The 16,665-nt window shown below is 44.6% G+C and overlaps 1 protein-coding gene across 3 annotated transcripts in view; it reads left to right on the top strand.

Annotated features, from left to right (window-relative positions):
• Positions 1 to 16,665, top strand: part of SFSWAP (splicing factor SWAP) — an 89,224-nt gene that overhangs the window by 44,986 nt on the left and 27,573 nt on the right. For all 3 annotated transcript variants that reach the window (XM_068562550.1, XM_068562549.1, XM_068562552.1), the window contains exons 12-13: positions 5,960 to 6,190; positions 7,290 to 7,480. In XM_068562550.1, the coding sequence (XP_068418651.1) occupies positions 5,960 to 6,190; positions 7,290 to 7,480 (422 nt within the window). The remainder of the gene's footprint in view (positions 1 to 5,959; positions 6,191 to 7,289; positions 7,481 to 16,665) is intronic.

The raw sequence follows: 16,665 nt of genomic DNA, 5'->3' as shown, positions 1-16,665 counted from the left end.
TTACTGCTCCAGAAGCAGGGGGAGGTACTGTCCATGTTTAAGAAGGCCCAGCCAGCCCACCTGGACTTCAGTTCATAGGAAAGAGCAGGACATTTGGGGACGCGGTGGCAGGGACCCCAGGGGATCCCACTGTCAACCCAAGAAGGGGGCGGGCAGAAGGCCAGAACCACCAGGAGCATCCAGGGGGCAGCGGGGCCCCAGCAGGGTGTGGTCGGGGCGCGGTGGGCCAGCCCCGCGTGGAGTGCCCTCCGCGCTCCCGTGAGCAAGCGCCCTGGGATTCGGCAGACGAAACAGCACTCGCCGCTTCCCTCGTCGTGCCCTCTGAGCCTGCGGCGCCCGAGAGCTGCGGATGTCCGACAGAACCCACCCCGCTCTCAGCTCCGTCAGGGTGAGGATGAGGAGACAGAGAGTCACAGCTCCTGCAAAGAGGCAGGAGTTCAGAAGGACACGATCTGAGCCTCGGAGCATGTGGGCACCTTGGAAGCAGTTACTAAGTGACAGGAAAATTCTTTTAGTCTCTGATTCTTATTCTCACAGAGTTAAAGATACTGTAAAATTAGTGCAACCGATAATCTGACATCCGGAAAAGATTGTTTAGAAAAAGATTGCCAAATTTTAAAATATGATAAAAGCACTAAAAGTCAGATTGGGTGAGAAGACAAATTCAAAATTTTCCTCAAATTTCCAAGGAAAAGAACAGAGATGGAAGAAAAAGCATCCAGATGGGAAAATAGACACGTTGTCCTTCACGGGGGAGAAAAAGCAGGCTGGCACATCAGACGTGTATCTCTAGCATTAGATGCCAGGTAGTTAAGATCTATCTGAAATTTTGAATGAAAAGTATTCTGAATGCTGGAGCACAAAGATTCTTACAGACATGTCAATGCCCTGAAATTAATCAGTCATAGAAGGTGAGGACAATGAGAATATTATCCAAAAATTATCAAATGCAGTGAAAACTTAGAAGAAAAATCTATAACCTCATATGCTTATGTTGGTAAAGAAAAAGTAAAAACAAAACAAGCATTCAACTCAAGAACCTGGGAAGAAACTTTATATAAAATGCATGTCAGAAAAGCAGAAAAGGAGAATCAATAAAAATCAAAGCAGAAATGGGTGAGGATATAATAAAGGACCAGTAAAACTTATCATCATTGTACAAGTTTAATACAGAAAAAAAGCAAATGCACAGCATAATGAGACAGAAAACATGGTATTTTTTAAGTACACGAGAACAATATATTTAACTAAATCTGAATAAATTTGAAAATAACTGAAAAAAATTTTCTAAGAAAATATATTGATAAATTGCTATGACTATCTCCAGAGAGGCAGTAAAATGACAGATCTATAGGCCTGAAAGAATTTAGAAAACATTGGTCAGTGAAATACCTCTAAAAGCAGGCAGGCCAGGACAAAGTCAAAGTCAAGGTAACTTCCCTCAAGAAAGAGAAAAACCTGTCTGATTAAAGCTACTCCAGAGCCCAAAGATGGAAAGTTAGGAAGCTCTCCAGCCCTAGTACCTTAACCCCGTAAAGCTTAGCAGTCTGCAGGCCAGGACCCCTGGGAAACCCAGATGTTAGCACCTCAGATGGAAGCAAGCTTGGAATGACAGTGAGAGCAGGTATGAGCAGGTGGGGTTCCTTGCAGCCATCCCAGTGCGGCATCCCACGAAAAATCTCCAAGTACAGTCTTATCTTGCCAACAGATGCTGGAAAAGCACCAACATTTCCTGAGATTTTTATGATAAAACTTCCCTAGTATGACAGTAATTGATGTTGGAGAAACAGGCTCTCCATTTTGAAAAAAATAAGACTCTTAGGTTACCTCTGACAATTATAGTGATTCCAGATAGATTTAAGTGTTTAAACGTAAAAAATAAAATCATAAAGTAAAAGAAAATAAAGGTAATTTTTTTCTAGTCAGAGTGGAAAGGATTTTCTAAGAATTGAAGCCATGAATGATAAAGAAAGATAGGTCTGATGGGAACTGGGCCTGTATAAAGTTGAAAGACAAATGTCAGGATGGCAGTGATTGCTAATATAACAGAAGATAAAGGTCAAAATCCTTGCTATAGAAAGAGCTCTTGTAAATCAGTAAGAAAAGTCACTGCAGTAGAAAAACAAAGGACATGAAAAGATAGTTCACAAAAGAAGGAAAACAGTTTGTCAGTGAATAAACTTTTTTTTTTTGTTTGGCTGCATCCGGTCTTCGTTGCTGCACACGGGCTTTCTCTAGTTGCGGCAAGCGGGGGCTACTCTTCGTTGTGGTGCGCAGGCTTCTCATTGTGGTGGCTTTTGTTGCGGAGCACAGGCTTCAGTAGTTGCGGCACGCGGGCTCAGTAGCTGTGGCTTGCAGGCTCTAGAGCGCAGGCTCAGTAGGTGTGGCTCATGGGCTTAGTTGCTCTGCGGCATGTGGGATCTTCCTGGACCAGGGCTCGAACCCGTGTCCCCTGCACTGGCAGGCAGATTCTTAACCACTGCACCACCAGGGAAGTCCTAAACTTTTAAAATATATCCTCCCTAACAAGATACTGTTCTTTGCCTCCAATTTGGTAAAGTTAGAAAGTAACAGAGAGGGTGCGAGTGGCAGGACCCTCACTCACGCGTTGTCCTTGGAGTGTTGTCGGTAAGGCCTCTCCAGGGGAGAGCCCGATGATGGGGACCAAACCCTAAATGCAGATGCCCTCCCACTCCTAGAAACGTCTGGCTCACCAGGACGTCTCTACCAGGTGCTCCTCCCAAGGCCTGTGGGCTTTTAAAAATAAAACATTGGGAACCATCATGGGAGACTGAAATCAATTGGCATGTCCATACTAAGAAATATTATTGCCATTTATTAAAATGACGTATGTTGACATGGAAAGATGTCTACACTTTTTCTATGGAAAGGTGTCGCTTACTAAGTGAAAACAGCAGGCTATAAAACTATATAAAGTATGGTCCCGTTTTTCGTGTGTTGGTACACATGCACACGTACGTGCCTCGGAACCATCGTGTTCACATCATTTCTTTCCCGTATCTGAATAGCAGTTGGTCTTTCATTTTGTTCACCTGTGTTTCCAACATTTCCCATGGAGAATATATATTACCTTAGAAGTTAAAAGTTAGCAATGAAACTTGATACCTTAAGCAAGGAAGCATATTTGATGTGGAAGGTGGAGGGCGGGGCACCGTCGGCTCACTCACGAGTGTTTCCTGAGCACAGGCTACTCTGCATCAGTGCGCACCGGGGCCACGTTAGTCCTGCGGTCTTGCCCGCTCCAGGCTCCGGGGTAACCAGACCACACACACAGCACAGAACGTCAAGAGTGGCGTGAAGGAGAGAGGCCGGGCAGGGCCTGTCTGAGGAGAGGCTTCATTTGAGATGAGACGAGCAAGAAAGCCAGGCATGGAAAAAGGATGACGGCTCCAGGCAGAAGGCAGGGCGGGGCTGGAGCGCAGTGCAGAAGGGAGGAGTGGGAGAGGAAGGGAGGAGTAGGAGAGGGGGCCCCCTCCACAGCTGCTGTTCATCCTTAACACAAGAGGAAACCGCTGAAGGCTGTAGGAAGTGCTTTTCACGTGTTGAGATGTGACTTGCAAATAAGGTTCCAGGTAGAAGCAGTAGTTGTGTAATTGAATAATTCTACAAAGAAAATAGTTCCTGATCCCCTGCTTTCTGGCTGAGCTATGCTGGGAAGGTTACTTGACCTTTTTAGCCTCAGTTTCCTCATCTGTAAATGGGGAGGCCTGATAGTATCTGTCTCCTCCGGGGCTTGCAAATGTTAAGTGAGGTGAGGCATGGAGACTCTGCACGTTAGTCAGTTCTTTTATTACGTCACTATTTTTTTAATATAAATTTATTTATTTTTGGCTGCTTTGGGTCTTCGTTGCTGTGCGCGGGCTTTCTCTAGTTGTGGCGAGTGGGGGCTACTCTTCATTGCAGTGCGCGGGCTTCTTGTTGCGGAGCACAGGCCTTAGGGCTCACGGGCTTCAGTAGTTGTGGCACATGGGCTCAGTAGTTGCAGCTCGCGGGCTCTAGAGCGCAGGCTCAGTAGGTGTGGCACACGGGCTTAGTTGCTCCGCGGCATGTGGGATCTTCCCGGACCAGGGCTCGAACCCATGTCCCCTGCATTGGCAGGTGGATTCTTAACCACTGCACCACCAGGGAAGTCCCTAAATCACTTTAATGTATGTATCGAACAGTGGTGCTGTTTGGCACTGTATTCGACATGCATTAAACTGTGTTCCAGAAGTTTTCATTTTAATATACTTGTTGATTGCATATTTTTTAATTCGGAGGAAGAGATTGGGAGTAATTGTTTTAAAATTATTTTGTGATATAATACTTTAGCCCAAGTTAACTTGAGTAATTTTGATTAACATTTAACTGAAGTTTTCTTTTCTATGTTTCTTTGACTCTATTCTTAAAGAGACCATATTACTAGAGGCTATAAAGGGTTAATATTATGGAAGTTGTTTCTTATGGAGAATTTCACACAAGTACAGAGACAGAGCCTGGTGTAACAGTCCCACCCCGCACGCGCAGTTCTCAGCACCCAGCTCCCGTGGCCGACGCAGGGCAAATCTGAGAACTCTCAGTCCAGCCCACCCCCAGGACGTTCTGAGGCAGATCCCAGCATCGTGACATTTTATACATCAGTGTGATCGCATTTATCTCCAAAAGATAAGGGCCGTTCTTAACATAACCGCGGTAAAATGGTTAATATTGACTCTCCTAGCAAAGTGTATTTTTCACCCCATGTTATATCTTTGTTTGGGGGTTGTTAGGAAGGTAGACCTCAGCGCACCACATACAGTGCAAGTGCATAGCGTTGCATAATCAACACAGAGACTGATTTTGCCCCCTTTTCATTCTGACTTATAAAATATCACTTTGCTAACATTTAACATCTTGGGGTGTGCTATGTAGCTTGAGAGATTATTGATGAGAGATGATTATATGTCAAAGATCTGGGTTATTTACCAGCTTCAAGTCACACTTGGGTTTGGAACCGTAAAATGCTGAAAGTGGAGAAGCCCGGGGGGGGCCAGCTGGGTGAGCTCACCTCCACAGTTATAGCCACATCAGAACCTGCCTTCGGTAACCTAGATCCACTTCCCTCTCAGAGTCAGCCCGTTTGCGCTGCACTTGACGTTGCCCTTCACTGTGGTTTACTTGAATAACTTTCATCAGTAATAACACATGGTTTTTAAAAATAAAGTATCTCATTACAACCAGTTAGATGTTGTTAAGAGCCGTTTACCGTAGTCTGAGGAGGAAGGGAATCAGTGAGTGAGTGTTGAGTAGATGGGGGGAAGGGGAAGAAGATTGTTTCCTTTTGGGCCTTTGTATTTCTCTTAAATTAAAATTTCCAAATATTCTAGGAGAGAAAAATTGAACCACCTAAATTTTTGTTACACTAGGTTTAAAATTTTCTTGAAGGTGCAGAGAATAGTCTGACCTAACGCCTAGCACAAAGTAGGCACCCAGTCAAACGTTTGCTGAATAAAGGAACAGATTCTGCAGCTTGCTCTTGTAAGAAAAGGTTACCTTATGTGGTTGGGAGTTTTTAGAAGTACCTTTTAATAGTGGAGTCCCATCATATGCTTACTTCCGCAAACTCAGCAATGTGCTGAGCCCAGAAAAAAAAGGAAAACACCAACAAAAATTGACCACTTGCCCATGGAGTGACCCCAGCTGGCGCTCAGCGTGTGCATCCTGACGTGGCCCGAGATGGAGCCGGTGCTCTGCCTTCCCCTCCATCGGGCTCGGCACGTGTGACGTCCTTTCAAATGCCCTCTGACCTCACAGGCACTGCCTGCTGCCCCTAGACCCTCCCTCTGCGTAAGATGTGGCTCCACTCGAGACGTTGCTCCCACCAGCTGATGCTCATGTGGATGGTGGGGCCCGTGAAGGTTTCTGCTCTGTGCTTCCAGGTACTTAAAAATGTATTACCATTTTCACCTTTTCTCAATAGCTTCATTTGCTCCAATAAGCTTTGCAATCAAGGCCAAAGAAAATGATCTACTTCCCCTGGAAAAAAATCGTGTTAAGCTAGATGATGACAGTGATGATGATGAAGAAAGCAAAGAAGGCCAAGAATGTTCTAGTAGCGCTACAAACACTAACCCGGCAGTTGCCCCACCCTGTGTAGTTGTTGAGGAGAAGCGGCCTCAACTTACCCAGGAGGAGCTAGAAGCAAAGCAAGGTTTGTCGATATGTTTTAAACTTCTTAAAAGAAAAGTGCATAAATACGATATTAACCTGCTAAGCAGAGCCTCCAGCCTTTGGAAATCAGGAGCGCTGGGGGCCGTGTGCTGTTCTTGCCCCTCTGAGAAGCGCTGTGGGGCGAGGGGCACGGCTGCTCCTTAAGCTCGGATGCAGTGCCCGCGGCGATTTGTTTCCAGAGCATAAGCTGAGGGTGGCCGAGAAGGCTCTAATGGCAGCCTTGGGGCAAATGCTCGGCCTGTGCGCCCAGCTCGGCCTGATGTTCCGAGCTGGGAGACGCCTCTTTGTGAGGCCGTCTCCCTGCAGAAGCATCGGACCCTTGAAGGTGCTGGGGCCCAAGCTGGTTTTCAAGCTGTGGCTCATCTTCAGGGGTCACGGTGTGGCCACCGCTTGCCCCTGACGCATGGCTGGCAGTGTTTGTGGGGAACGTCGTGTCGTGTTCTGTCCCTCCTCCAAAATAAATTCTATTCTGCTCTCACTAAAGCAGTGAATTAACAGTTGAGTTTGCAGTTCTTATCTGTTCTAACTGGTTTTGTGAATTAATTTTTCTGTGTATACACAAAACAGATCACGCAGCATTGCTGGAAGGGAATCCTTTAACCACAGGATGCTCTGCTCTCGGGAACTAGCATTGTGCTGCTCTCCCCGGGCACACCTGTGTTCATGCATGTGTACCTAAATCTGCGTTTATTGCGTGTGAACTGAACAGTGTGTCAGATCATTTGGAATAAAACACTTTTCACGGTGTTCCTTACCTGGTAATTTGGGCACATGTTTATGAGAACCATTCCAAGGTTTTCGTCATTTCAGGTTTCACTGCTGTGGAATCCCATCAACTTTCTGACTTTGATTTTGAAAGTAAAATATGAGAAGTACCAATAGTGAGCATTATAAACTAATTCTCTGAGAATTCTGTTTGCCCGATTTGTTGACCTTTCCTGAAACCTGTATCATATTCATGTTTTAAAATAACTGCATTATATTTCATGACCCTTTTACTGCCCATGAAAATTAAGATAGCAAGATATTTATGCAGTACTGCTTGCTCTAAACATCTTTCTTTCTGTTTATTCCTTAAGCAAAGCAAAAGTTGGAGGACCGACTGGCAGCGGCTGCCAGGGAGAAGCTTGCCCAGGCGTCTAAGGAATCAAAGGAGAAGCAGCTTCAAGCAGAACGTAAAAGGAAAGCAGCTTTATTTTTACAAACCTTAAAAAATCCTCTGCCAGAAGCAGAAGTCGGGAAAGTGGAAGAAAATCCTTTCAACGTAGAGGTAAGTTAAACAAGAGTCCACGTCTGTGTTCTGGGCAAAGCGCGGTTGGTAAAAGTACCTGAGTGTGGATTCCTCTGGCCACTCAGCTCTCGAGCCTGCACGAAGGCTGTGAGCAGACCCCGCTCTTCTGCCACGTGGGATCGCGTGCTTTTCCGGGCAGACCTCGGAGATACCATGGTTTCGGTTCCAGACCATGGCAGCGAAGTACACCACACGCATGTCTTGGTTTCCCAGTGTGTATAAAAGTTATGTTTACATTATACTGTAGTCTATTATAAAGTGTGCAATAGCATTATGTCTGAAAAATATATACATACCTCAATTTAAAAACCCTTTATTGCTAAAAAAAATGCCAACCATCATCTGAGCCTTCAGCGAGCGGTAATCTTTTTGCAATAGTAACATCACTGATCATAGGTCTAATAATGAAAAAGTTTGAAACATTACGAGAATTACCAAAATGTGACACAGAGACGTGAAGTAAGCAAATGCTGTTGGGAAGGTGGCCCTGATAGACTTGCTCGACGCAGAGTTGCCACAAACCTTCAATTTGTAAAAAACAAACAAACAAAAAAACACGGTATCTGTGAAGTACAATAAAATGAGGTCTGTGTACCGTGGAGCTGGGGTCAGGAAGAACCTGATGAAGACTCCCTGAAAGCACATACACACCAAGTACTGGGTGCAGCGTGAGAGACGCGGGCCTCTGGGCCCAGGCTGGGGGCCCGTGCTTCGCGGTGAGCCTCGCAGGAGCCGCGGGAGAGCTTCGCCTGCGAGGGCCGCGGCGGGCCGGGACAGGCTCGCCAGAGCACTGGTGCTCCTGCCACAGCAGCGGCCCTTGGGCTCACACTGACGGCCAGGAATCTTACTCAGGGGTCTGTGTTAATAGCAGCACTTTACTTAAAAAGAAAAGTAAGATGTGGTTACCGTCGTCTTCTCTTAAAGGGGTCAGATCCTCACAACTCTTTCCTAAGCTGTAGAACCAGAGCTTAGCCCCCGGCCCATTTCCTCCCTTCAAATGGCAGTGGGGCGTGGGGCGTTGGACTGCTCAGAACACGGCCTGCCCCGCTTCTCCAGGGGTCCCCAAACGTCTTTCGCAGCTGCCTTTTTCCTGTAACATAGAACGGGCGCTGTGCGTTTTTTACTTTAATTATGTTGACATTTCTGAGCGTCTAAGGCTGTTATTAAAAACTGATTTTTGCTGCATGTAGCCACTGGTTTATTTGTTTCTCCATGGAAAGCAGCATTCTAAGTTCAGATTTTCAGCATTCTGTTGAAGGTCGAATCAGCGTTCTCACCTCAGGAGTCAGTCTGAAATTCAAATCTGGCAGGAGACCTCAAAAATAACAGCTGGATCGGACTGGGGAGCACGAGTGCCAGCTTCCGTGAGAGCTTGTGGCCTGCGGGCTGCGCTCTGGCGGGCCGGGTGCTGTTGCCGTCCTTCTGGGCACCCGGCCACCTGCTGGAGCACCAGCCTGGCCGCCTCTGTGCTTCCCCGTGCCGCTTCCGGAGGTGGCTGCCTGGGGAGGCCACAGGCAGGCGGGCCCAGAAAAGCACCTGCAGTCATGCCCTGGCTTTGGGAGCACCTCTGCGCCAGTGCAGGCATGAAAGCACGCAGCCGCTAAGACCGCCACAGATAGAAAAGCGGGGAGAGGCAGAATACAGAACAGCTCCACGTTTATGGCTGCAGCTGTAAAAACATGCATATAGTGCGCGGGGGGTGGGGGGGGGTGGGGGGGGGGGTGGGGCGGGGGGCAGGGAACTTAAGGCGAGGGAGCTGCCACAATGGGAGGGGTGTGAGTGGGCTGTTTTAATTTCCTTTATTGTTTTGATGTCATTTGCGCAGGGAATATAGGGCTTAATTAAAAGGTATCTGCATACATAGATACTGTAACCCATTATGTTACATGGTTGCATCTCTATTTTATAATAAAACTGTGGGGTTTTAGTTTGTTTTTGGTTTTTTTTTAATATCTTTATTGGAGTATAATTGCTTTACAATGGTGTGTTACTTTCTGCTTTATAACAAAGTGAATCAGCTACACGTATACATATAACCCCATATCTCCTCCCTCTTGTGTCTCCCTCCCACCCTCCCTACCCCACCCCTCTAGGTGGTCACAAAGCACCGAGCTGATCTCCCTGTGCTATATGCGGCTGCTGCCCGCTAGTTATCTGTTTTACATTTGGTAGTGTATGTATGTCCATGCCACTCTGTCACTTCGTCCCAGCTTATACCCTTCCCCCTCCCCGTGTCCTCAAGTCCATTTTCTACGTCTGCGTCTTTATTCCTGTCCTGCCCCTAGATTCTTCAGAACGCTTTTTTTTTTAGATTCCATATATATGTGTTAGCATACAGTATTTGTTTTTCTCTTTGTGACTTACTTCATTCTGTATGACAGACTCTAGGTCCATCCACCTCACTACAAATAACTCCATTTCATTTCTTTTTATGGCTGAGTAATATTCCATTGTATATATGTACCACATCTTCTTTATCCATTCGTCTGTTGGTGGGCATTTAGGTTGTTTCCATGTCCTGGCTGTTGTAAATAGTGCTGCAATGAACATTGGGGTGCATGACTCTTTTTGAATTACAGTTTTCTCAGGGTATATGCCCAGTAGTGGGATTGCTGGGTCGTATGGTAGTTCTGTTTTTACTTTTTTAAGGAACCTCCATACTGTTCTCCATAGTGGCTGTATCAATTTACATTCCCACCAACAGTGCAAGAGGGTTCCCTTTTCTCCACACCCTCTCCAGCATTTATTGTCTGTAGATTTTTTGATGATGGCCATTCTGACCAGTGTGAGGTGATACCTCATTGTAGTTTTCATTTGCATTTCTCTAATGATTAGTGATGTTGAGCGTCCTTTCATGTGTTTGTTGGCAGTCTGTATATCTTCTTCGGAGAAATGTGTCTATTTAGGTCTTCTGCCCATTTTTGGATTGGGTTGTTTTTTTTTTTTTTTGATATTGAGCTGCATGAGCTGCTTGTACATTTTGGAGATTAACCCTTTGTAAGTTGCTTCGTTTGCAAATACTTTCTCCCATTCTGAGGGTTGTCTTTTCGTCTTTTTTATGGTTTCCTTTGCTATGCAAAAAGCTTTTAAGTTTCATTAGGTCCCGTTTGTTTATTTTTGTTTTTATTTCCATTACTCTAGGAGGTGGGTCAAAAAGGATCTTGCTGTGATGTATGTCATAGAGTGTTCTGCCTATGTTTTCCTCTAAGAGTTTTATAGTGTCTGGCCTTACATTTAGGTCTTTAATCCATTTTGAGTTTATTTTTGTATATGGTGTCAGGAAGTGTTCTAATTTCATTCTTTTACATGTAACTGTCCAATTTTCCCAGCACCACTTATTGAAGAGGCTGTCTCTTCTCCATTGTATATTCTTGCCTCCTTCATCAAAGGTAAGGTGACCATATGTGCGTGGGTTTATCTCTGGGCTTTCTAGCCTGTTCCATTGATCTGTGTTTCTGTTTTTGTGCCAGTATCATGTTGTCTTGATTACTGTAGCTTTATAGTATAGTCTTAAGTCAGGGAGCCTGATTCCTCCAGCTCCATTTTTCTTTCTCAAGATTGCTTTGGCTATTCGGAGTCTTTTGTGTTTCCATACAAATTGTGAAATTTTTTGTTCTAGTTCTGTGGAAAATGCCATTGGTAGTTTGATAGCGATTGCATTGATTCTGTAGATTGCTTTGGGCAGTATAGTCATTTTCACAGTGTTGATTCTTCCAATCCAAGAACATGGTATATCTCTCCATCTGCTTGTATCATCTTTAATTTCTTTCATCAGTGTCTTATAGTTTTCTGCATACAGGTCTCTTGTCTCCCTAGGTAGGTTTATTCCTAGGTATTTTATTCTTTTTGTTGCCGTGGTAAATGGGAGTGTTTCCTTAATTTCTCTTTCAGATTTTTCATCACTAGTGTATAGGAATGCAGGAGATTTCTGTGCATTAATTTTGTATCCTGCTACTTTACCAAATTCATTGATTAGGTCTAGTGGTTTTCTGGTAGCATCTTTAGGATTCTGTATGTGTAGTATCATGTCATCTGCAAACAGTGACAGTTTTGCTTCTACTTTTTCAATTTGGATTCCTTTTATTTCTTTTTCTTCTCTGACTGCTGTGGCTAAAACTTCCAAAACTATGTTGAATAACAGTGGTGAGAGTGGACAACGTTGTCTTGTTCCTGATCTTAGTGGAAATGGTTTCAGTTTTTCACCACTGAGAATGATGTTGGCTGTGGGTTGGTCATACATGGCCTTTATTATGGTGAGGTAGGTTCCCTCTCTGCCTACTTTCTGGAGAGTTTTTATCATAAATGGGTGTTGAATTTTGCCAAAAGTTTTTTCTGCATCTATTGAGATGATCATATGGTTTTTATCCTTCAGTTTGTTAATATGGTGTATCACATTGATTGATTTACATGTATTGAAGAATCCTTGCATTCCTGGGGTAAACCCCACTTGATCTTGGTGTATGATCCTTTTAATGTGCTGTTGGATTCTGTTTGCTAGTATTTTGTTGAGGATTTTTGCATCTGTGTTCATCAGTGATACGGGCCTGTAGTTTTCTTTTTTTGTGACATCTTTGTCTGGTTTTGGTATCAGAGTGATGGTGGCCACATAGAATGAGTTTGGGAGTGTTCCTTTCTATGCTATATTTTGGAAGAGTTTGAGAAGGATAGGTGTTAGCTCTTCTGTAATGTTTGATAGCATTCACCTGTGAAGCCATCTGGTCCTGGGCTTTTGTTTGTTGGAAGATTTTTATTTTTTTTTTTAAATAATGGTTTAAGTTGTTTAATTTATTTTTATTTTATTTTTTATTTTTTTTATATTTTATTTTTGGCTGTGTTGGGTCTTCGTTTCTGTGCGAGGGCTTTCTCCAGTTGCGGCAAGCGGGGGCCACTCTTCATCGCGGTGCGCAGGCCTCTCACTATCGCGGCCTCTCTTGTTGCGGAGCACAGGCTCCAGACGCGCAGGCTCAGTAGTTGTGGCTCACGGGCCAGTTGCTCCGCGGCATGTGGGATCTTCCCAGACCAGGGCTCGAACCCGTGTCCCCTGCATTGGCAGGCAGACTCTCAACCACTGCGCCACCAGGGAAGCCCTGTTGGAAGATTTTTAATCACAGTTTCAATTTCAGTGCTTGTGATTGGTCTGTTTATATTTTCTATTTCTTCCTGGTTCAGTGTCAGAAGGTTGTGCTTCTCTAAGAATGTGTCCATTTCTTCCAGGTTGTGCATTTTATTGGCATATAGTTAGTTGCTTGTAGTAATCTCTCATGATCCTTTGTATTTCTGCAGTGTCAGTTGTTACTTCTCCTTTTTCATTTCTAATTCTATTGATTTGAGTCTTCTCCCTTTTTTTCTTCATGAGTCTTGCTAATGGTTTATCAATTTTGTTTATCTTCTCAGAGAACCAGCTTTTAGTTTTATTGATCTTTGCTGTTGTTTCCCTCATTTCTTTTTCATTTCTTTCTGATCTGATCTTTATGATTTCTTTCCTTCTGCTAACTTTGGGGTTTTTTTGTTCTTCTTTCTCTAACTGTGGTAGGTGTAAGGTTAGGTTGTTTATTTGAGATGTTTCTTGCTTCTTGAGGTAGGATTGTATTGCTATAAACTTCCCTCTTAGAACTGCTACATCCCATAGGTTTTGGGTCGTCGTGTTTTCATTGTCATTTGTTTCTAGGTATTTTTTGATTTCCTCTTTGATTTCTTCAGTGATCTCTTGGTTATTAAGTAGTGTATTGTTTAGCCTCCATGTATTTGTATTTTTTACAGATTTTTTTCTTGTAATTGATATCTAGCCTCATAGCGTTGTGGTCGGAGAAGATATGTGATACGATTTCAGTTTTCTTAAATTTACCAAGGCTTGATTTGTGACCCAAGATATGATCTATCCTGGAGAATGTTCCATGAGCACTTGAGAAGAAAGTATATTCTGTTGTTTTTGGATGGAATATCCTATAAATATCAATTAAGTCCATCTTGTTTAATGTATCATTTAAAGCTTGTGTTTCCTTATTTATTTTCATTTTGGATGATCTGTCCATTGGTGAAAGTGGGGTGTTAAAGTCCACTACTATGATTGTGTTACTGTCGACGTCCCCTTTTATGGCTGTTAGCATTTGCCTTATGTATTGAGGTGCTCCTATGTTGGGTGCATAAATATTTACAATTATCATATCTTCTTCTTGTCCCTTGAGTATTACGTAGTGTCCTTCTTTGTCTCTTGTAATAGTCTTTATTTTAAAGTCTATTTTTACTGATATGAGAATTGCTACTCCAGCTTTCTCTTAATTTCCATTTGCATGGAGTATCTTTTTCCATCCCCTCACTTTCAGTCTGTATGTGTCCCTAGGTCTGAAGTGGGTCTCTTGTAGACAGCATATATACGGGTCTTGTTTTTGTATCCATTCAGCCAGTCTGTGTCTTTTGGTTGGAGCATTTAATCCATTTACATTTAAGGTAATTATCGATATGTATGTTCCTATTACCATTTTCTTAATTGTTTTGGGTTTGTTATTGTAGGTCTTTTTCTTCTCTTGTGTTTCCTGCAAGGAGAAGTTCCCTTAGCATTTGTTGTAAAGCTGGTTTGGTGGTGCTGAATTCTCTTAGCTTTTGCTTGTCTGTAAAGGTTTTAATTTCTCCGTCAAATCTGAATGAGATCCTTGCTGGGTAATCTTGGTTGTAGGTTTTTCCCTTCCATCACTTTAAATATGTCCTGCCACTCCCTTCTGGCTTGCAGAGTTTCTGCTGAAAGATCAGCTGTTAACCTTATGGGGATTCCCTTGTGTGTTATTTGTTGCTTTTCCCTTGCTGCTTTCAATATTTTTTCTTTGTATTTAATTTTTGACAGTTTGATTAATATGTGTCTTGGCATGTTTCTCCTTGGATTTATCACATATGGGACTCTCTGCACTTCCTGGACTTGATTGACTCTTTCCTTTCCCATATTAGGGAAGTTTTCAACTATAATCTCTTCAAATATTTTCTCAGTCCCTTTCTTTTTCTCTTCTTCGTCTGGGACGCCGATAATTCGAATTTTGGTGCGTTTAATGTTGTCCCAGAGGTCTCTTGAGACTGTCCTCAATTCTTTTCATTCCTTTTTTCTTTATTCTGCTCTGCAGTAGTTATTTCCACTATTTTATCTTCCAGGTCACTTATCTGTTCTTCTGCTTCAGTTATTCTGCTATTGATTCCTTCTAGAGAATTTTTAATCTCATTTATTGTGTTGTTCATCATTGTTTGTTTGCTCTTTAGTTCTTCTAGGTCCTTGTTAAACGTTTCTTGTATTTTCTCCATTCTATTTCCAAGATTTTGGATCATCTTTACTATCATTACTCTGAATTATTTTTCAGGTAGACTGCCTATTTCCTCTTCTTTTGTTTGGTCTGGTGGGTTTTTACCTTGCTCCTTCATCTGCTGCGTGCTTCTCTGTCTTGTCATTTTGCTTAACTTACTGTGTTTGGGGTCTCCTTTTCTCAGGCTGCAGGTTCGTAGTTCCTGTTGTTTTCGGTGTCTGACCCAAGTGGCTAAGGTTGGTTCAGTGGGTTGTGTAGGCTTCCTGGTGGAGGGGACTGGTGCCTGTGCTCTGGGGGATGAGGCTGGATCTTGTGTTTCTGGTGGGCAGGACCGCGTCCCATGTTGTGTTTTGGGGTGTCTGTGAACTTATTATGATTTTAGGCAGCCTCTCTGCTAATGGGTGGGGTTGTGTTCCTGTCTTGCTAGTTGTTTGGCATGGGGTGTCCAGCACTGGAGCTTGCTGGTCGTTGAGTGGAGCTGGGTCTTAGCGTTGAGATGGAGATCTCTGGGAGAGCTCTCGCCGATTGATATTACGTGGGGCTGGGAGGTCTCTGGTGGACCAGTGTCCTGAATTCGGCTCTCCCACCTCAGAGGCTCAGGCCTGACACTAGGCTGGAGCACCAAGACCCTGTCAGCCACACGGCTCAGAAGAAAAGGGAGGGGATAAAAAGAAAGAAAGAAAATAAATAAAATTTAAAAGTTATTAAAATTTTTTTAAAATTTAATATTATTAAAATAAAAAAATTAAAAAGTAATTAAAAAAAAAGAGAGCAACCAAACCAATAACCAAACCCACCAATGATAGCAAGCACTAAAAACTATGCTAAGATAAACATAAAAATCAGAAACTAGTAAGTCACGTACAGCAAACCCCAAGTCTACAGTTGCTCCCAAAGTCCACCTCCTCAATTTGGGATGATTCGTTGTCTATTCAGGTATTCAACAGATGCAGCAGGCACATCACGTTGACTGTGGAGATTTAATCCGCTGCTCCTGAGGCTGCTGGGAGAGATTTCCCTTTCTCTTCTTTGTTCGCACAGCTCCCGGGGTTCAGCTTTGGATCTGGCCCCGCCTCTGCATGTAGGTCGCCTGAGGACGTCTGTTCTTCGCTCAGACAGGACGGGGTTAAAGCAGCAGCTGATTCGGGGACTCTGGCTCACTCAGGCCGGGGGAGGGAGGGGTATGGAATGTGTGGGACATGGCGTTGCACCAGCCTGAGGCGCCGTGTGATCTCCCGGGGAAGTTGTCCCTGGATCATGGGACCCTGGCGGTGGCGGGCTGCACAGGCTCCCGGGAGGGGAGGTGTGGACGGTGGCCTGTGCTCGCACACAGGCTTCTTGGTGGCTACAGCCGCAGCCTTAGCATCTCATGCCCATCTCTGGGGTCCGCGCTGATGGTCGCGGCTTGTGCCCGTCTCTGGAGCTCATGTAGGCGGTGCTCCGAATCCCCTCTCCTGGCGCACCCTGAAACAATGGTCTCTTGCCTCTTCGGCAGGTCCAGACTTTTCCCCGGACTCCCTCCCAGCTAGCTGTGGTGCACTAGCCCCCTTCAGGCTGTGTTCACGCGGCCAACCCCAGTCCTCTCCCTGGGATCTGACCTCCGAAGCCCGAGCCTCAGCTCCCACCCCCGCCCGCCCCGGCGGGGGAGCAGACAAGCCTCTCGGGCTGGTGAGTGCTGCTCGGCACCGATCCTCCGTGCGGGAATCTCTCCGTTTTGCCCTCTGCACCCCTGCACTCTCCTCCGTGGCTCCGAAGCTTCCCCGCCCACCCCCTGTCCCCGCCAGTGAAGGGGCTTCCTAGCATGTGGAAACTTTTCCTCCTTCACAGCTCCCTCCCACTGGTGCAGGTCCCGTCCCTATTCTTTGTCTCTGTTTTTCCTTT

The sequence above is a fragment of the Eschrichtius robustus genome, chromosome 14 (genome assembly GCF_028021215.1).
Source record: "Eschrichtius robustus isolate mEscRob2 chromosome 14, mEscRob2.pri, whole genome shotgun sequence".
NCBI classification, from domain to species: Eukaryota; Metazoa; Chordata; class Mammalia; order Artiodactyla; family Eschrichtiidae; genus Eschrichtius; species Eschrichtius robustus.
Note: the sequence above shows the minus strand (reverse complement) of the source record. Positions and strands in the feature narration are given on the sequence as shown.